General features: G+C 42.6%; 1 protein-coding gene across 1 annotated transcript; it reads left to right on the top strand.

The window, feature by feature from the left end:
• The first annotated feature begins 12,550 nt into the window (after positions 1–12,550).
• LOC124197451 (homeobox protein unc-4-like) lies at positions 12,551–16,144 on the top strand. The gene is made up of 3 exons (XM_046592933.1): positions 12,551–13,758; positions 14,566–14,732; positions 14,916–16,144. The coding sequence occupies exons 1-3, from the start codon at positions 13,074–13,076 to the stop codon at positions 15,687–15,689; spliced, it is 1,626 nt and encodes a 541-aa protein (XP_046448889.1). The 5' UTR covers positions 12,551–13,073; the 3' UTR covers positions 15,690–16,144.
• Positions 16,145–22,414: the final 6,270 nt, after the last annotated feature.

The following is a 22,414-nucleotide window of genomic DNA, read 5'->3' as shown; positions in this document are numbered from 1 at the left end:
GATTGAAAATTTTTATTTTATTTTTTTTCCTTCCTTCCATCGCATTGAAATTTTCGTTTTATTGATAATGGCACTATGTCTCTCTCTATACATATATATTCTGATATCTCAACTTGAAAAAGGCGGAATTATAAATGAGGACCATATTGGTATACTATATCTCCAAAGAAAACTTATTCAAGGCTTCCCAATTTTGACTGTACAGTCCAAATTTTTCTTTACATTCAACAAATATGGGCGGGACGGCTAAGGCAAGTTTGAAAATTCAGAATTGAATTTCCTTATGATATTTTCCCAAAAATTTCGATCCACCCGGAAAAGTTTTAAGATGTCCTCTGGCGTCTTGTTTTTTTTATTTTTCTTCCATCTCTCCTCTTTCTCCTTCTGCACACACACAAAGACATTCTTGAATAGTCAATTTTCTAGAAAATTGGAAAGTTTTCCAGGAGGGAAAAACAAACGACATTCAAAATCGAATGGAAATTCCAAATCGAAAAATAAAAAAATATTTTGGGAAAAGAATCATAGAAGAAATGTAAAGGATCCCAACCGTCTGCTAGATCGGTCCCAATACGAATAAATGGCAGCCTCACGAAAAAGTTTGAAGAAACAAGTTGTTATCTAAGGCTGGCTGGCTGCTATGTGGCAATCAATTGAAAGTGGCGGGGGCGTTGTGTGTCTGATGGGGAAGCAAATGGAAAATATACGATTTACAACATATATTGCGTACACACACAGGCTCTCACAAGAGCGTTGCCTCCTTCTATAGCCTCCAGCCATCCAGCGCCTATATTTCGAAATAGAGACTTTCTATCTAGTCTCTCTCTGTGTGTGTGTGTGTATGCTATGCATAATACATATAAATAATATCAACCAATAACGGCGCCAGGCCAACCTGCCACGTCCCTTTCCTTAATATTTTGTCCGAAGATGATCCACCTTCCTATTCGGCCGGGCCAGGCCAGCCACAGCGACGCGCTGGATGTGCTGGAATCCATTATACAGTGCAGGCTGGCAACACCAAAAAAGGTTGTTATACAGCACACTTTAAATAATCAAATATCTGAGCTTCTCTCTCGTGTTGTGTGGGTTTCTGGCTGGCCCTTTTTTTCTTTTCTTTTTCCTTATAGAGGAAAAGAGCAGATGGGAGAGGAGGGTAGATCTATCTGTCGTGTCCGTTTCTGGTGGTGTCTGTGCTATGAGGTTAAAGTTAAAGGGACCGCACAACATATAGACGAGGGTCTGCTGCTGCTGCTGTTGTGAGAGCCGAGCTAGAGCCCATCATGTAACGAACGACCTGTCATTTCCGGCACGTCTTCATCGCACCTCCTCTCTCATCATATCTCCAACCCTCCTCCTTCTTTCTTTCATTTTCCCTATGCCAGTTGAGTCCTCCTCCTCCCCCCTTGGAACCTTAGCGCCGACTGAGGAAACTCATCAATACGCAAAAGACTTTTTTCGGGAAAAAAAGAATCAAAGAAAACGAAATTTATTTTTCCATCAACCGCCCAAAAGGTGTTGGACTGCAGCACTAGGAGCAGCAGCTCTCGTCTGTGATGTCCGACTCTCGACGTGTTTTCATTCAAATATCGCGCGCCTTGATTTAATGGATAATTGTCTCATCAACTGCGGATGATGAATCATTGACACTAGACCCTTGCGGGCCCTTGAGCGGCTCGGCTCGGCGGCCGCGCGCTTGTTTCTCACTCTCCGTGCTGCTGCTGCTGGATGGATGGATGGATGGATCATTTCTCTCTCCCCTCTTTTTCTTCTTCTTCAAGAGATGATGATGATGCATTCTTTTATTACAGCACCGCAGCGCTATTTTTTTTTTTGTGGGCTCGGTCCCGTGTATTTAGTCCCCGTGTATGTGCGCCCGGGTTCTTCTTTCGTGTTGGCTGCGGCTGTGGTGCTCATCCGCTTTGCGCAACTGCTGTGAAAGGTGCGAGGAAATTTACACCTCGGCCCGTACTGATTTTGATGGAACAAGATGCATGGTGATTGTTATTAGATGCGAGCGCGGCGAGACCATCAGCGCATCGCATGTTTGCGTGTTACTGTCCGTCTAGCTCCTTTTGTTTTTTTATTTTTTATTTTTTTACATTTCCCCCCGTGAATTTTTTGGGTTTTGAAAACAAAACCCCGCGGGAAAAGAAGAAACTTTTTTTGAGTTTTTATTTTATTTTTTAAAATTTCGGCATGCGATGAATCACGTCCACTACCAGGTAATGCTACACAGATGAGGATAGCGCACAGCACAAGCCGACAATCATCATCGAATCAACAACACACGACGGGGAAAAAAAAATTAACGAACAAACGCCGGCCACATTCCAACATAGCAGCGGTGAAATGAAATAGAAAACGGGTAAAGGAAAAAATTTATTTGAGCTGCTGGGCTGTTTTGTTGCGTCGTCTGGTGCTGTGTGAATGGCAACAAATTATCAAGTCCCCCCCACAAAAATGTTTTTAATTTTCTTTATTATTTTTTTATGGCTGTTCCAGTGCACGATGAATAAGAAGTTGAACATTTTCAGTTGACTAGAAATTTTGATTTTTTTTGTGTGTCGGAGATTCGGCTCTTAGTTGCTGTGGGAGCCGTAAATCACGTAACTGGCTGAACTAAGATCTGACCGCGGGAGTTTGTCAACCGCCTCCTCTCCGCCGCCGCGCCATTCACCACTTTTCGGGAGAGATTTATATGCATAGGCGAGTTGCTGGGCGCTCACGTTTTCTCATTTTCTAAACACTTGCACACACAAGTAGATACACGAAAGGGCATGTTCAAAAATCTCAAAAGAGACAAGGCAGCACTTGTGTAGTTTATAATATTTACTGGGCTGGGATATTATTATTGCGCGTCTATGCGCAGTCGCGTCGTGTGTCCCCGGTCGTTGCATCATAATTCAAGTAGAAAGAATATAAGGAAATATAAGGGGAGAGAAAAAAATCCCTTCAACAACAACAACAGCAACAAACAACCAAAAAACAGATTGGAATCGTCGTGAGTGTTGCAGTCGAGATGATCGTGACTGGTAACAAGATGGATGGGGTCAAAAAATGTATTTACGTAACCAACGTATAGAAATATATTTTAAAACACATTTAGAATATTCCAATACACCCAGTTTTTCCTTTTTTCTCTTTCGGAATTTTTTCTTTTTCGAATCTCCCGCGCTGCACACCCCGCGCTTCGACTCTGTGGTGTGTAAATCATCGGCACCAATAAATTTGAAAAAGAATAAAAAAAGAATCAAAATAACAAGACGAGCATCACGAATAGGAATGAACAATCGCAGCCCCCCTTTTGTTTTTGACTGTTTCGATCCGCTTGTTGTTAGATACTCTCACGCTCCAACGGCGTCCAGAGGGCAGCCCAGTCAAAACAAGAAACGCAGCAATAGACGTGTCTATATCAGATGATTGAAATCGAATAAATAACACACGTCCAGCAAGAGAGGAGAGAGAGAGCCATAGGCATCGTTCTCTTATATGAAGGAGATAATAGCAGAGGAAAAAGTTTTGTTTGTTGGCCAACTTGAGTACACACACACACAGGTGCTGTGCTGCTGCTGCATCAATGATGACGTATCCCGGTACTCTGTGATTATATCGTCAGATGGACTACCTGCGCGTTCGGACACAACGCTGCTGCCTAACCTATACTTCTTATTTAATATTCTTATTCACTTTTTTTCTTTCTCTTTTGTTGGTTGGTTGATGGTTGGAAGTCTCAAGTTGTTTAATGAATTCTCAATCTCATTGCCGACCGGTTTTTTTTCTTCTTTTTATTTTTTAAAAATTCTATCCCCCCCTCATTTTCCCTTTTGGCTTCTTTCCACTTTCTATACAACTCCGGTGAGGAGCAGCAGCAGCAGCACAATGTTTTCTTATTTAATAACACAGATCCGCAGCAGCTGAAGGAGCTCAGCAGCAACAACAACAGCTATAAGCGACGGCGTGATTGAATTAACATACCATCACACAGACTCTCAGTTGGGATGAAAAAAAAGAAGGGGGCGATTGTTCAATTGCTCTCCTACGTGGGCTTTAGTATATATGTTGTATAGCCTATCTACCATCAGCAGCCAGCCAGCCAGCGTGTATGTTTATATACATATTGAAATTGTCCCTGATTATATTCAAATTCCCATCACATCAGGCGGCGCTCGGGATGATAAATAAAACACACAAGGAATGTTATTTCTCTCTCCGCTTGTTATTTTTGCTTTTGTTGTTTCTCTCTTTGCGCTGCCATGATGATAGACATTAGAGACATTTGAATAATGCCTGATTGATATACCAGCAGCAGCAGCTGAGAGCAAGAGGGAAAAGCGCGCAGCAACGGCAGCCGTCGAATATCACATCAGCCAATGCGCACAGCTATAATATGTAAGAGAGAGCGTGATTGATTTATTATTCCCGCGCTTCTATGTATTTCTTCTACAGATAATATTTATGAATTATAAAATAGAGATTATTCTCTTAGACTTTTCTCTTTTGTTCGCCTGTCTGTTGCGCTGCGGCCACCAGCGCTTGCGTCTTAATCTAATAATCATTTCGGGAATTTGTTTCGTTTTCTATATTTCTCTCGGATGTCGTTCGTGGCTGCTGCAGAACTTGTTTTAATATCTACACCTAATATAGTTGGTTATTGTCGGTTGAATTGAGCGCGGTGACTGCTGAACGATGACCAGCTGACACGGTGGTTGCACGACCGAATTCTCTCACGACGCAGACGACCAACACACATCAACATAAATAATAAAAGAAAATAACTTCCATTCGTGAAATGGAAAAAAAAAATTCCCGGTCTCGAAACAGTTTTTTTTTTTCGTTTTTCATTTTTTCTTCGCCACACCAAATTGAGTAAATGTCTTTAATCGGTGGTGATTGGCTGTTGTTGTTGTTATCGCTGGTTCCGCGGTTTTTGCGGTCGGGCGACTTTCGACGAGGCTGTGAGAGATTCTCAGCAACCTCAAAAGTTATATATTTTTTCCTTCTTCTTCTTTTTTATTTGTACACTCCACGCCCACCGGTTCGGCAACCCCTTTTTTCTGATGTCATATAAACTCGAAGAAACTCGTAAATCATTTGAACGTCTCAAAAGGAAAAATAAAAATCTAAGCGCTACTATCTACTGGCCAACCAAACGAAATTGTCAAAGAATAAAAGAAAAAGGAAAATTTCTTTGATATAATCGACAAGTCGTCGTCGTTCATACGGTAGGGCGTCATTAAAAATCTGGAATGGAAAAGCTCGTGAAACCAGCGGATCGAATCGATGTGAGAAGGGGCCGACCGACTCAAACCAAACACAAAACGGACAAACTCTCACAGTACACATGCAGACAGTAACACAGAGAGAGAGAAGTTAAATAACACATTGAATAACGTTATATATAGCGCCCATGCCCAGCACTTTTTCTCTCTCCCCGGCCCTGCTCCTGCTGTCTTTCTCCTCCTGACCAATTGATGGATTGCGTCCGCCAGTGCTGGAATATTACCGTGCAGCTAGAGCGCAACCAACTTTTTTTAGAGAAAGAAAGAAGAAACCAATTCGGTTTGGCTGTTGCTGCTGCTGCTGTTGGTATACATAAGCTATACATATACGTACATACAGGTGCGCCATAAATCACTAGTCTCTCTCTGCTGCTTCTGCTTTTATCCCTTGATTATTTCATATTTTTAAAAATTGTAGCCAAACTCCTGTGGTATATGTACAGCTCTCCCTTTTCTTTTTTTCTCGCGCTATTTTATTTTTCAAATCTGAGAGAAATTACCAAGTTTTTTCCTCGGGGAAAGATATACACACAAAACCCGCCGCAGTTCATTTCTTTTTTCGACTCTCCCAATAGGAATGTTGTTTATTCTTCTTTCTTTTTATCTTTTTTAAGTGTATAAATCCCGTGATGCGTTTTAACGGCGTATATCTTATGCGTATATATAGTTATATAGAAATGTCACAACTTGTGGTGGCATATAAATCACGGTCCCGCCAAACACAATAGCAAGCAGCTAGCTATATAATATTATAGAAGCGCATATTATTCGGACCCCATAGAAATGAGGAGAGTCTCATTATAATTCGATTTTATTCTGTTTTGTAAATATGTTACATCCAGTTAAATAACAGCATATACAATTATGTTAATCGATGAATTTCTTTGTACTACATCTGATGGGGAGTCTTTATATTTTTTCTAGAAAGTTTCTTGTAGTCGCTTTCATCCGGATGGAATTGCGGGTTTTTATTACATTCACGACAACTGGATGAATAAAGCGCGCAGCAGCCAATGATCGAGAAGACGACCTTTGCTCCGGTGAACACATTTATATTTTTACGTAATTGCATTATCACGAAATTGTATAAAAGTCTCAGACGAATTGTCTTATTTTTTTTCGGGGTTATATTTCTGCCGTTTTCACATATTCTTATAATCGAGCTCATCATTTCTCCTCTGAGAATGTGTGTTGCGCGTTTTCCTTTTGTTTTCCATGTCGATGTCGTTGTGTTTTCGTACCCCGGCTGACAACCACCCGTTAGGTTTCCCCCCCATTTGTTTGTGTGTGTGTTGTCTTCTTACTTCGTGAGCGGCCACGATTCATTGTGCAACCGTTTTGAACTGTCTACTGTGTGCCCTATAAGAAAAACGGTGGCTATACATATACGTACGTATATGTATATACTAAGATGAATAGGAATGAAGGTGTTTGTAGGATATGCATTACGTGTACATGTCCCGGTAATCTTTATTTTTTTAAATATTTTTACCGTTGCGGATTACATGTATGGAAAAGGAAAGCCGAGCGAATTCCGCACACAACACGTAAGGGGAAGGAAGTCGTCTCATTCTTTTGAGATAATAATAATACCTCCCAACCGAATTTTCTCCGCCAAGTGCCAGGTGTGATTATTTTCATCAGTCAGTCACGCAAAGCGTTACTTCCTTTCTGACTGGCTGCCGTCGTGAATGGAACAGCAGCACACACAACATACATAGCCTATCCAGCGTGTATTAGATTGGACGGCGAGGGGGTTCAGTTCAGTGAAACGCGATGATTGTGCGATGTGATGATACGCGACGAGAGGCCAAGAAAAGTCCGCGACCTTTTTGTTTTTCTTCTTCCAGGTTTATATTGCGCGGGTAAAAATGCGCAAATAAATGAAAAAAAAGGGGGCCGGCCTCATCTGCAATATAAGGGACTTTCACATCAATATTATAACAACTGTAGGACAGCGACTCATATGAAAAACAAAAGAAGTTGATTACACAAAAGAGAGAACGGAAAACATCACGCACTCGAGATTTCTGATTTTTCTTATTATGTCGCACGTCTAGAGGGGAGGAGTGTGCGTGTCTGGTGTGTTGCCATCGAATCGATTTGTTGAAAAAGCGATTCGTATTATTAGTACATAGTCGCGGGGTTTTATATAGCCCAGCAATCTATTTTTCAGAAATAATAAGCATTTGCTTTTCCCGTGTTTCATCGATATAATCTTTCTTGAAAGTTAAAAAAAAATCCAAATGATCACGTAATAATCGCTTTACGCTGTTTCCGACTCATGTCGATTTCCTTTTTTATTTGATCGTTTCGATGTTATTCTCCATTATTAGCCCGCTGTCAATAAATTTGTTTTTTTGCTCCATCTTGTGATGTTTGAGTGTCGTTATGTATTCTAAGCGAATCCTCTTTCGCCAGCAGGGATATTACAGTATTGACAAGCGTGTACACATTTATTTATATGGGATCTATACATAGGATCATATCAGACCGGATGTTTAACAGCCGGCAACAATCAAACGTCGCGCCAGTGCACATATAGACCGAAAATTCTACATCCAGTTTCTCTCTTCTTCTTCTTCTCGAGTTGCTGCTGTATAATATAATACTATATGTACAATGTACAGACATTCTCTATATGATGCATCCCCCTGTGTGTGTTTTTTTCTCTTTAGTTCTTCTTCTTCCTTTTTCGGTTTCCCTTCGGTCCCTCTTGTTCCTCCCCATAGTTTCATTTTCTTTTCTATTTTTTTTTTGTCTTCTCCCCTTCTTCTTCTTCTTCTCCTTTCGTGCTATATACAGCATCCTTCCTTGCTAACATGGACGGCTTTTCTGGCTGCCTATTTACATTTAAATGAGTCAACTATCGCGCCAAACATCGCCATCGTCGATCGGTTCCGACGCCGCCGTTGCTGATACATCAAAGACGTGCCGGAACACACCAGACCAGACCCACAAAGATCCAGCTATGCCCAGCGATATATAGTATAATGTATATATATAGACGGATAGGGTTCTCTCTCGTATGTGTACAGTATATATATTATACATAATCATATAAATAATCAAAAAAGAAAGAAAACAAAAAGTGGGTAATATATTTTAATAAGAAAATAACCCCCCCATCTAGTTATAATAGAGAAGCCCGGTTCTATCTGTACACACACTCTGCTAGGAATTTTTCTTATACAGCAGGTCTCTATCGTCCGCTGCTGCGGCTGCTGTAGCTCATCATCATCATCATAATCATTCCCGACTCGAAAATATGACACCCATCAAAAAAAGCGCAGGAATTTAAATATTCGGCACCACGAGCAGCAATAAGCGAGAGATAACAAGACGTTTGATGAGAGTGTCTTCAATAACGAAAGGAATGAAGGGAATGCTACATCATCACAGAAATATACAAGTATCAATATTATATAAGATTTGACGCCCATCAACTATACATGCCCGGTCTATACTACAGCACAGCACATCACACAATTGTGTCTAAAAAGGCTATTACGCAATAATGCGGCAATCTCACACGAGAGAGAAAAAAAACGATTCCGGCTCTGACGATGCGCGGAGCCTCGTGTAAAACCTATAAGGATATATCTCTCTCTTGTATTATATAATATAACCACAGCAGAGTCGGACAAAAGAAATGCCATGCACTATATGCGGAGGCTGCTCTGTGTGTACTCTGTATAGATACCAGCAGCCACTAAACCCCAAAAAGAACATCCAATTATCCAGTTAATCCACGCCTGGGGTCCTAATAATGCAAATGAGTTGATTGATGATCATCACGCCGACTTGTAATACATACGCGTCTAATCTCCGTGCTGTTGTGTGTGTGTGTACACACACACACGCCCAGCAGACGCTCTAGACTATTCTCTATCCGCTGATCATATGTGAGAAAAACGGAACCGACGGGGGCGCCCAAATCTATGAGAAATACACAAGAGGGGTGTGTCTGTCTACCGCCGTCGCCTATACACATCCGAATCATACAGCCCCTTACTTAGAATATTCCTGGAATAAGAAAAAAACTTTGATTGAACCCTATGTAAGATGGGCCCCCCTATCGAGCGCTATAAGGCCATATACTATATGGGCTGCTGGTTAATTAGTTCTGGTTGATCTGACACGCTACTGCCTTATAGGAGAGAGCCTTATACCCTCTGTGAGGCTATGGGAAGGCAAAGAATAAGAAAAGGGGGTTGGCCATCTTTTGCACCACGAATTATCCCATGACATTGGAGCTGCAACAAACAAAGCGATGAGACCTCTATCTCTCTCTCTCTCTCTCTATGTATAATATAAAAGAGACGGACGCGCTGTGCTGCCGTCGTATAGGTAAATCCTTTTATATCCGTGACATGATTTTCCCCCTTTTGGTGGACGAGAGGCGACGGCGGGCGACATTGATGCGCGCGCGCCGCCCGCCCGTCCGTCGGAGACGTCGCGCGGGGTTTGACGGTGCACGGCCCGGCACGTGCCGATATACACAACAAACCCCTCCCTTTTGTATGTATAATATAAACACACACACAGCAAAGAGAGGAGAGGGACAAAAGGAAGAATTGAGATCAAGATAATACGCTGTGAAAAAAAGAGAATAGCCATCAGGCGGCCGGGCAGTGGCACGTGACCTATTGAAATAATACCACCATCAAAGGCATCAACAAATAGATGACCTGCTTATGTTGATGTAACACATATCCTCCCCGGCAGCAGCAGCAGCGTCCCTAATATAATACGCTTTATTATATATGCTCACTGTCCTTTTTGTTTCAAGAGAAAAGAACAAAACGGTTAAAGATTCATCCGCGCATCTTCAACATTTTACACTTTGCCTGACACATTTATAGTCGTCAACATTTTTCTAAATATGAAGCGACACGGGGAAAAATGTTATGAATATGATTATGGCGCGTTCCACGGTCCGTGTCTCTCTCCTTGAATGCCTCAAATGAAAAATTTTTCTCAAATGTATTATATGTTCGGCAAAAGGACGACGTCTAATAGGTTTAATTTGTTGTTGTTGTTGTTTTTTATGTTTCAAACAGAAACCCGGTTGGCCAACATTGCGTAACACTATCCGCGCGTCTCCCACCGTTCGAGGAATGTGTGCTGCTGCTGGTTACCTACACAAACACACGACGATGAGTGGCCGCAAGAATTCATAAACGCGTGTGAAAAAGCGGCAGCGGATGGCTTCTATGTAATATTCGTTTATTTATTTATTTATTATTAGCATGGCCGGCAACTATAGCTGCCATACATCAAATACATCCTAGCCCATAGACACTGCGCCTTTGCCCGCTGACGGCCCATTGCTCTAAGCATAAATATGTATACACAGTACACACACAAACAACAAGGTTCTTCAGCGCTCTCTTGCACGGCAATTGACTTTGAATTTCCCGGCGCATATAAAAATTTCAAAAAAAATAGCATCGCGCCCGTTATATTATATTCAAGTCGACCGCGTATAACACAAAACCGAACCACTATATCTGTGCCTGACTTTGTCGCGCTATACGCAGATATAACTTTATTTATTTTTATTTATTTTTTGTTCGGCTGGATAGTATGCCTGGCGGGGATATACCCGCCCATTCATTTTGTTTTCCCCCATCTTTCTCTCTCACGAAAAGGGACGACAAATATTATATGGATAGGAAATATTCCCAGTCCATTAGAATGGCCTTAATAGCGTCAAATTGCCAATAACAGAAAGGGACCGTCTAACAAACGCCGGGCCAGTCTACTGTGTATTTTGTAATACGATGAGAAATTGTTGGCTCAAACTTTATAGAAGAATGCTCGGCGGGCGAGTTTTCGGCCAGCCAGCCAGCCATTCACCCGGCGCTTTATTTCTGTCTATATTTTTCTCGGGTTGTTCAATCATAGATCACGGATGCTTCTATCTAGAGTTATTTATACAACCCATAAACTATGGGAAAAGTTGGCACAGCACTTTTTTTGTTTTTTGTTTTTTATAACCCTATAGACAGGCCACAGCGTGAATTCAGGTGTTCAACTCTAGTGCTCAATCATTTCGACGAACGAATATTTCAAACTATTCCGGAACTATTTCCAACACAAAAAAAGTTCAATGCGTCCGCGGGAAATACAATAGCGTCAAAATCCGAAACAATCGAACGACTTGACTTTCATATGATATCCAATCACTCATCACATTTTACATTAGAATTTCCATATAAGAGAATATAGTATAGAATTTCTTTGATAGGAATAAACATATCAGTTTGGTTGTTTCGCTTATACAATTCCGAGATCATCTTTTATCTATGCCCGGATGTTATATAAGGAAGGTGCAGCCAATGTTGGATATATGGCGACAGTACAAGTGACGTTACACGTCAAAATCTATTCTCAAGGGTAAATACACAGAGTGTTACTCGTATCCTTAGTACAGATATAGTCGTTTTTCTGGTTAAAAAAAGAAACGACGTTTTTGGCTTTTTGGCTTCTTATAGCCGCGATGCGCCAGCTTAATGGCCGTGTTTCTTCTTTGACACGACATTGGTCTTACGTACACCCGGTGAACCCCGAAAAAGAATCAGAGAAATAAAACAGAAAAAAAGTGGGGATGGCTTATTGGCACGGCATCCTGGTATGTTCTATAGGGGGCGGCCGGTTATAAGAAAAAGAGCGTTTGCGCGATATCATCTATTTTTTTTCTTTTTGGTCATACGGCTTTTAATTTAAGAATATTATATCAGACATGGAGCGGCCATACGCAGCTCGGCCAGCCGCCCGTGATGTTATATTCACGCGCCATGATTGAATGAATCTACCGGCGGAATAGCCAGAGAAAAAGATTATATGTACTCTGCAAGGGAAATAAGAAAATGAAAAGGAGAAGAATTTAGCTGAAGAAGAAACACACACACAAACGAAAAATGATCAAAAGAGATAGGCGGATATAGAGGGGGGTATAGACTGATGGACGATCTTTACACACAAACAGACTGGCGTTAATATTTTCTTCTTTTTTCCACCTCCTTATTCCTTTTTTGGGGTTCTCGTTGTTGTTGTTATTTGTAGCTGTCGAATGATTCAATCTGGACGGAGCAGCGCGCCCAATCGGGCCGTCTGCCCGCCGATTGGTCGGATGTAAATTGAAAAAGGAGGAGTCCCAACGCTGGATGGGTGGAGTCTTGCCCTCAGCTCTATCCGGGCCACCTCCTTCTCACCGTCTACGTTTGCCCCAGCCCAGCAGCCCAGCAGCAGCCCAGCAAAAGTTTTTTTCGGTTAAAGGCAGAGAAGGGGAGGGCGAGTAAAACGATGATGGAGAGTGCCGAGCCCAGCCACCGCCTCTGCACTCATGCGTGCCACGTCCAGCCGGCTGCACGTCTACTCCACAACGTGCTCGACTTATTGCTGTGCCCTCGCATAACACCAAACCAAATCACATCCAACTCTTAGACGACTCCCTGCTAATTCCTGCGGCTGGCTTTTCAGTGTGTTACATGTGCTCCCGTCTGTACCTCTTACACAGCCCTCGTCAATTGTGAATGTGTCCGGAAGAGTGCCACCGTCTTTGAGTGAGTGTGTTGTTTAAACGTAACGCCTAAGCCGAATTCAACTTGTGTTTACACTCATCACATCAACTGCAATCAGGGAAAAATCAATTCAACTGTGTCTGATGATAAGTGATTGCATCATTCGAGTTCAAATCGAGGCCTAATAATATCTTCAGTGCCAGTGAATTGTTGTTTTATATACCCCGCCAATCGGTTGTTGTAAACATTTCTTTGCGGAGAAATGATTGTCCAGTCGGACAAGATGATGAGAGAACAGTCTGTCAACAACAACAACAACAACAACAACAGCCGAGTTGCAGTGTCACCTCCAGCCGCCGTGGCGGCACCCGACCACCAACAGAGTCCGTCGTGTTTGACGACGTCCAACGGCGGACTGCTTTACCGGCCGTCAGCGGCCGCTGCGGCCGCCGCCGCAGCTCTGTCCATGGCCGGCGCCTTCCCTTTCGGTCCGTTCGGCACGCTCAACGGCCTGGGCGGATTGGGCGGATTGCGGATGCTGGCCAATCAGTCTTCCATGTCCTTCCAGGCCGGCATGCTGGGCATTGGCAGACCCAATTTGAGCTCGTTATTGCCATTCGGAATTCACCATCCGTCGGGAACCGGCACAGTCAACTCTAGGCCGTCGGCCTACTTCCCCTACGCCAATCCGCCGCAATTCCAACAGCAGCAGCAACAACAGCAACAACAACACCACCAGCAACAGCCACCAACTCTGCTCCAAAAGCAGCAGCAACACCACCAACAGCAACTTCCGTCTCCAGCGTGCGGAAGCGCCAGCGGCGGAGGTGGCAGTGGCGGTGGTGTCACAGCAGAACGGAATGGCGAAAGAGGAAGCAGCGGATTGCTTCCGCACACGCCGCCGACATCGCCGAGTCTCGACGAAAACACCGACCTCAACAAAACAGGTCAGTGTCAGCTCAGGCCTATCTAGATAATTTTTGATTTCACATTTTAAAAAATGCCCGGGAAAAAACCAAAATTTCAAATTCAAACTGTTTGATGGAAATCGTGCTCTCTCAGTTGCTAGCTATCAATGTGTCAGTTTGGGAGATATAATAGTCGTCCATGAATTATTGAATTTTGTGTATAGCCGATCCCTTCACTGGAATCTTAACAGCTCCGTCACGACATGTGCCCGGGTCGGGAATCTAATCACGAAATGTTGCAGTCATCATCGTCATCAGAATTGTTGATTTTAGAGCCACAAGGAGAAAATGGAAGGAAATAGATTTAAAGTATATAAAGGAATCATTATATTCTAGGCCAGATAGAGGGTGCAGCGAGTGAGAGCCAATGTGCACATGAACCTTGGTGCTGTCATGGCCATTACGTCAGGGATATTATTGACTAGTTTGTTTTTTAAATGACGGAACAAAAAGATCTAATTTGTGTACCACAACGAAATCATAGGGGAAAATTTAAAATAAAAATTGGGGTTGGAATGTTGCAGGGGATAATGGATGGCAGATATATATAATGATTGAAACTTAGCCTTGGGGAGAGAGCTCACATCTTTGTGTTGTTCAAACCGTGTATTATTGACTTTTTCCCAAAGGAATGAGAAATTGTAGCGCATTAAAGTAATTGATCCTCGGTACAACATCATCTTCAAACATATACACAAGCGCGTCCCACTTTCTCTCGAAAACAAAAGCCTTTTGTCCATACATTAGTGATGATTTTAATCATTTTGTTTTATGTTCAATATGCAGATCCCGATCTGGACGATCCAACGGGTAAACGCCGTCGCTCGCGAACCAATTTCAGCACTTGGCAGCTGGAAGAATTGGAGAGAGCGTTTCAGGCCAGTCACTACCCGGACGTTTTCATGCGGGAAGCCCTAGCCATGAGACTGGACCTCAAGGAATCTCGAGTCGCCGTAAGTTCACTAGATTATTACCATTTCTTATTATACCAAACCAAAATTGATGCCGGGAGTCAAATGGGGCTCTATAACATAGGCCTGTGGCAAAGTTAAACCAATTGATTTTTCACTTGCGCGCTCGCAGGCTCAGATTATAATTAATGGCTTTGTTTTCTTTTCTTTTGCGTCGAACAATAGGTGTGGTTCCAAAACCGTCGAGCCAAGTGGCGCAAGAAGGAGCACACAAAGAAAGGTCCAGGGCGGCCGGCCCACAATGCCCACCCGCAAACGTGTTCCGGTGAGCCGATTCCGGCCGAGGAGCTGGAGCGCAAAGAGCGCGATCGCAAGGAGAAGAAGTTGCTCAAGTCTCTGGAAAAGCAACAGAAGAAGCTGGCTCTCAAAGGCATCCATGTCGACATGGCCAGTCTGCGGGCCGAGTGGGAGACGCAGCACCGGAACAAATTGTCCGGTCAATCGGGTGGTGGCGGAAGCAAACACGGCAAGTTCCTCCTGGGAAGCGGAGGCGGAGGATCCGGAAGCGCCACTCACGACGCTTCCAGCTGCAACCTGATGGCCGGAATGGACGCCAGCAACTCTTCCGGCGACGACTCGTCCATGAGCTGCGACAGCGCCAACAACATCGACGTGGACGTCGTCGGTGACGCCAACGACGACCTCAACAACCCGCAGCATTTCAACCAGTCGCTGCTGAAGCTCAACATCTTCCAGCAGCAGCAGACGGGCCACAATTCTAATAAGCTTCATCATCATCCGCCATCCGCCATGTCGTCGTCGTCGTCGGCCGACGACCGGGTCATCCGCCATTTCCCGGTCGAGTTGCTGATGAGCAGTCCAGCAGCACCTGCTGTTCCGGCCGTCACCACCGTCTCCTCCTCGCCGCAAGCATCCGCCAAACCGACTAGCAATCATTCCTTTAGTATCGAGAGTCTCTTGTCCTCTAATTGTCGCTAATTGTGTGTGTGTGTGTGCTGTGCAAATGATGAGCATCATTTTTAAATACGATTGAAATTATTATTAATGATTATTATTATTATTGTTCTTACATCATAAACTCTTCACTTGTGCTTATTTTTGTTGTGTTTTTATTCTTTTGTTCGTGTTCATTGTTTCGCCCCCTCCCCACACTCCCAGTTTTTCAACTCGTCAAATCCATTCCACGTGAAATAAATTATATATCAATGTCTCATACATATTATATAAGGTGCAATAAGTTGTATTATATTTAAAAAACCAAATTTTTTTAAATGTGTCATTTCTCTACATCACTTTATACCAAACACAATTCTTATGTCCACCTCCCCATCTCTACCCCTCCACTCCGACGTCCCTTGCATCGATTTCGATTTTGATATCATCCACAACATACAAAAATCCCCCAAAACAAACAATACACTCGTGTGCTGCCGAACAGTTGTTTGTTTTGTGTGCCTCTGCAATTTCAGCGTTGACTCGGTCGGGAATTAAAAATCAATTCATCACGCAATGAGAATTCAAACGCAGTCGAGCGTTTCCTCCTGCCGGCCAGTAGTATAGTAGTCTACAGGGAAACTAATAAGACAAGATAGAGCTCGGAATAAATATATAACTCCGCTGTTCACACTATAGTTGGTGTGTATAAGAGCCTTATAGTATAGTGTGGCACCATCAGCACCCAAAAACCGCCCGAAAAACGACAATTGTCAGTTTCCTGCCATTATGAAGCCCATGCATCATATTGAAATGAACAACTCGACTGAAATGAAAATGCGCTCATGTACGTAAGTACACATACGCGGGCCCGGCGGAGATTTCACACGTCACTTCCCAAACTTGTGCGCGCGCGTTTTCGTCGTGCTGACGCGGACTTTTCTATCTACTGCGCATTTTTAATAAATTGAGAAGACACTGGTGTGTACATAATTATACCTACACATATAGCCTGTACCAAAAGCCCGGTGGAGAGAAAACTAGACAACCAAAAAATAAGAAGGAAAAGTTTTTTCAGATCTAACGGAAATAAGAAAACGAGAGAAGCAAGAAAAAAGGGTCAGTTGATTATTGAATAATTGCTGTGCTGCCGTCCTACCTGCAATGTACATACACATAGAGTTGGATGGGTATTATATACCTACATCACACACACACACAAGTGTGTATATACACGTATGTGCAGTGTGTGTGTATATATACCTGTCCGGATATAGTGAGAATCATGGTATATAAGAGGGGCATCCATCCGTCACTGGCTCGTTGACGGGATGACGTCCGAGCTCACACAACCCATTATTAATCGTTTGCCTTGCTGATTCACATAATCACAGCTCTCTCTCTCTCTCTCTATTTTCTTCATGATGTTTTCTTTCGTTATTTTCTTTCTCTTTCTATGAAGAGTCGCTCTACTGCCTCGTTTCTTCCGTAACGCAACACGGTCACTCACACAGCACACAATCAATCCATCTTTAAACGCGCTGTGCACATCACATCACATCATCTATTATGGCGATATAACCGGCAGCCGATTGGCCTCTGTATTTTTTTATTGTTTCGATCAGGCGTTATGAAATTGTGTGAAAATTCGCGACATTTCTCCCGCCAACGGGGGACTACCCTCCTCCTTCCGTATATCCAGCGGAATTTTGATCATTGCCTGAATGCACTCTGATAGCGTCAATAATCAGTTGTTGATGGGCGAAGCTGCTGCAAGCGACGATGATTGTGTATAATAATATTTTACTATTTACAACAAGGCATTCACAGCGGGAAGCCCGGCATGCTAAAGGACTGAATATCAGCGCGTCATAATTTGTCCGTTACCAGATGAATTGCTGCATCATTTTCCAGCAGTGGGTCGGTAATAATTCGACATTCAAATTTACAGCAGAGACAAGTAACAGAGAGAGAGAGAAAAGAAGAAATGAAAACTGGCTGCTATATTAGGTGGCATATATAATGACGATATACATAATGAGGCGACAGACTGAGATAATCACCCGAGATCATCTTTTTATCGTCTGTGAATGTTTCTTATATAGAGTAGAGAGCCAGAGAATAAATATAACTCTGAGACGCCCGCCGCAATGTAACATCTCATTCAGACTGTTGTTGTTGTTGTTGTTGTTTTGATGTTGTACACAAGAGGCCGAATTCAAAGGCGACTGATGCTGGACAGAAAAGAAAAGAGTTGAGGAGAGTCTCTTTTATAAAAAAAGCCACCGGCCTTGATGGCTTCATTTTATTCGGCAGTGAACGCGCAGCAGCGGCGGTGGCGGCCGTAGCGCATTGATTGATTGTCGGACGAGACCTTAACAAAAACAAGTGAAAAGCTCTTTTTATTTTTTCATTTTTCCGCGCGGCACGGCGCACCGCATTCCGCCATTGTGTGCTGACCCATTCGAGCCGGGAGGAGAGAAAGGGAGGAGATATGTACAACAATAGCCGAAGAAGAAGAAGAACTATATAGCGGCGGACGAGCGACGATGATGATGACGATGGCGACGCGCGGTTTCTATTCCTTCGTGCGGCCATCAGCCCAGCCAACAGCCAACCAGCCACAAAGCGCAGCAGTCGATTGACGATAAAGACGGCGCCGACTTGATTCTTTTATCTTTTCTTAAAATAAAAAGAAGACCAGTGTATAGTAGATAGTAGTAGTAGTCTATTTACTACCAGCGCCACCTTATATATCTCCTTGAAGGTAAAAAAGAGAGAGAAAGAATGAATTAATTTACCGGTTTACAGAATTAATTACAAAACAAAAAAAGAAGAAAGAATTGTATACAAGAAAGACAAAAAGAAAAGAAAAAACACGGGCTATAATTACAATGTTGAGCCTCCATGAAACTTTACGCAGCTGGCGCACTTCACTTTTCTTTATTATCATCAAGATGTTTCCATTCTCTTCCTATAGATTCTCTCTCCTTTTCCCATTTTACTCAAAAAATTGTTCGTTTTTTTTTCTTCTTCTTCTTCTCCTTTTTTTAATCAGCGGTTTTCATGCGAAACCATTTCCAACAACAACTTCATTAATTTCTTTTAATGAGATATCCGAGCGAGCACCACACAGCAGATGACTTCATCATCGCAGCAGCGCTATCTCTCCGTAGTGTTCTCGTGGAGAGAAACGCTGTGTGCAGTGTGTCTTATCATTATTATATTATTAAATACACTGTGCATGCACATGCAGTAATACCTTAGAATCTTGCCTATTGCGTGTTCTATTCTCCTTATTATAATACGCAAGCGGGATTTTCTTTTCGTGGCACGACGTATTGGAAAATCAGCCCAAGTGAACGCCTTTTGATTTAGAGGTCAGCAAAGGCAATTGCGGTTACGGGCGTCCTCATTTTTCAAAAGGGAAATGAAAAATCGAAGACGAAGAAGAAATGGAAATCGAGTTCATTTTTTAAAAAAATGCACGGGGACTGCTGCCATTTTCGTTTGCCGACCAAAATTAATAACATGATGCGGCAGCTGCAACAAATCTCTTTCTCTTTAAAAAGAAAACTTGAGAATTTCATTTCTCGCCCGATCCCTATAGCTAAAGCGAAAATGATCATCCAAAGTCCAAACTGTTTTTCTAGACAAGTGGAAACTCTGTGTTCCGAATAAAAGAAATGGATATGCATAAGGAAAAGGTCAGCTATAGAGTAATAACAATAATAACAAAACGTCTCGACGTATTTCCCTTTTCGGAAAACAAGCTACACATAAATCCCGAGAGGCTTAAATACAAGTTATCCCCATAAAAGAGCTAGTACAGCCGCGTATATATATTGTATAGATGTTATATACCATGAAATAGTGTTAAGATGGGACTACAACTCAGACGTTATTAACTCATTCACGAGCCAGTCGTAGATATACACACGAATGTCTAACAGTGTGTATATGTATAGCGTGTGGCCATTCATCAAAGGTTATATAGTCACTTTATTTTTGTATATTACAAGGATCACCAGTGAATTGAAATTATACAGGGACATTTGGACGGACAAAAGGCGCTAGATGCGTTATATACAAGGACGTGGATGTTTCCCTCTTTTATTCTATTCTATCTTCCGTCTCTTTGACTCGAGCGGGAACTTTTATTTATTTCGAAAATCAAAAGAAAGAAAAAAAAGACCAAAGAGAAGCCCAAAAGAGAATCATCTTTTTCTTCTTCTTTCTTTTTCGACGCCGCCATTAATTATAATAAGACCGTTTCATTCCTCCCACAGAGAGATGCGCTGGTCTAACTACTGGTGGATGCACATTGCGGCTCCTGGAGACCCTGGCTGGAACGACGAGTTGGAAATTCCACTCTGCTACCGACCGAGTAATATACACCAGCGTGCAAAGAGTAAAGAAAAAAAAGTTAAAACATTTTGGGTGAGAAAAGGAAAGAAAAAAAGCGTAGCTCATTGGAGTCGAATCATCCACACAGACAAAAGAAAGAAAAAGATGAAGTAAGTATAAATAAATACATGTACACGGGTGGTGGGGCGACCCGAGGAATTTTGGCGATCCTCGTCTTGCGTCAGTCGTTCATCGGGGGCTTCTGTTCTGCATTTTCCTAATTTCCAAACGAATGAGACGTATACATATAGATATAGATTCCCATCATTTCCTTCCAGCTTTAGTGCTGGATGCTGTGTGGGAATACCGAGGTGCGGGTGTCGCGCGCTGAACTCGTCACGCAGTTTTAAACGCCCCGCGCTCTTATACAATACTCTCTCTCTCTATGTATTATATATTGGGATGTAATAATAGCCACCGAAGCGAATTTTCGGCTCGCGTCTCTTGTCTCTAAGACCGAAAGAGATGATCCATCATCGGGCGACGGTGTAGCGGCGGCGGCGGCGGCGGCGGGCAACCAACTGCAGCGACTCCAATTGATTTGAGGTGGAGGCGGTGCTGCTGCTGTTGTTGGTCAAGAGAGAAAACAAGACAAAAGGAACAGAACAAAAAAGGGGGAAAAATGTTTTTACAACAATTCAATCAAAAGACGAGTCACAAAATAACACGGGAAAAAAGGGGAGAAGGCCAAAAAATGCCTGTTGGAAGACTTAGGTAGTAGTAGTAGTAGGGGGGCCCCCACACACACAAAAACACAAAAAATGAAATACAAGTTGGAAGGAAAGAAGAAAAAACCTTGCGCTCTTTTCAATCAGGCAAGCTCCTTTTGTGCGCGTTGTACTACGGGGGTCGTAACAGCAGACACAAAAGCTGTTGCCGCCCGCGTCAAAAGACTTGTCTTAACTACAAGGTAACAAGAAAGAATAACCAAAAAAAAAAAGATGACCCCTTCTGGGCTCTCTCTAGTCTCTCAGTCACTTTCGGGCTGTGTTAGGTAGTTTGGGGTCTGCGTTACACACCGTCCGCTGCGCGCCCCTCCCCTCTCTTCTAGGTAAAAAGAAAAATGGTTAAAGAAAATGAAAAAGAAAAAAAAAACAATTTCAAACTGATTCTCACCTTAAAAAGGAGGAGGAGGAAAAAAGAAAAACTTTCACATTTTCCGTTCGCCCCTTTGAGGCCCTTTAGCTTACACACCTGCATGGGTTTGAAACGGCCAACAACTCAATTAGCATTCCTGTCGAAATAAGTGTTGAACTGTTATTATGATTATTTTCTTCCTTTTTTATCTTGGCCAGGTTGTGGGGGTATTTCGAGAGAGACCAGCAGTGATGATTCAATCGTTGCCGTACAGGTTTTTTTCCTGGCTTGTAATAATTTAAAAAAATATATAATCTATAAGATAGATCCTATATACAATCCATGCCCCTTTTTCTTTCTTCCCTTTTTATTTTATTTTGGTCGAAATGATTATTTTGACTGGTTCGGGTTGAGAAGGGCAATGACATGGATATATAAAACGGCGCGGCATCGTGCGCATCGCTTATCCGGCGAATAGACGGAGAGATATTACAATCCCAACTATATAGGCTACAGCATAGGAGGGACGAGAAAAGAAAAGAAGAAGAGATTTAATTGAGTTGCTTCACGCCAGGTCTTTATGCACGCTCGTAATGTATTTAGATGTTCGTATTGTATACATGGATTTGGAACGTCTTGAGGGGATACTCTATACTCTTATATACTGTGGAGCTATATACGTGCGCGCGCTGGATTCCTTTTTCTCATTCTCTCTCGTGTGTTTCTCTTTTAAATACTCTGGAGATGGATGAGACACGGCGACACGCCTACTCAACGCCACGGGAAAATTAGATAAGCTCTAAACCGCGCTCACCAGCAGCAGCAGCAACAACAAAACAGTGTTCACGTCTCTATACACAAACAACAACACAAAACAAAAACACAACAGACAGGAGGAGGAAGATGAGAAGGAAAAATACTCGACAACAAGTTCAGTCTGATGTGCTGTAACCAGACACACAACAAAACATGCATTTTATATAGCCCATCAGGGTTTATTTTTGTTAACGGGCATCATATAGCTATAGCCAAAGATATACTTTTTAATTGTTAACAGCAGTCGGCGAGTTGCGCATTAATGTGCAAAGTTGTATACAACGCGCGCATTTATTGGCGCAGACATTTACACATAAACAAGAAACAAGGCGACAGCTTAGAAAAAAGGGAGATATAACTTGGTCGTTTTTGTTTTAGTTTTAATTTTACGAACACCGCACCATCGCATTGTGCACCGGCGTGATTTGATAATGAAGAACAAGTCATTCGGGGCTTTCTGCCCGAAGAGA

Source organism: Daphnia pulex, chromosome 1 (assembly GCF_021134715.1).
Source record: "Daphnia pulex isolate KAP4 chromosome 1, ASM2113471v1".
Taxonomy (NCBI): Eukaryota; Metazoa; Arthropoda; class Branchiopoda; order Diplostraca; family Daphniidae; genus Daphnia; species Daphnia pulex.
Note: the sequence above shows the minus strand (reverse complement) of the source record. Positions and strands in the feature narration are given on the sequence as shown.

Bases quoted from the DNA above. Each gene is read 5' to 3' on its own strand.
- LOC124197451 (XM_046592933.1), top strand. From the start codon at position 13,074: ATGATTGTCCAGTCGGACAAGATGATGAGAGAACAGTCTGTCAACAAC. The intron at 13,759-14,565 runs GTCAGTGTCAGC...TTCAATATGCAG, and splicing joins CACCGACCTCAACAAAACAG to ATCCCGATCTGGACGATCCA. The intron at 14,733-14,915 runs GTAAGTTCACTA...GTCGAACAATAG, and splicing joins TCAAGGAATCTCGAGTCGCC to GTGTGGTTCCAAAACCGTCG.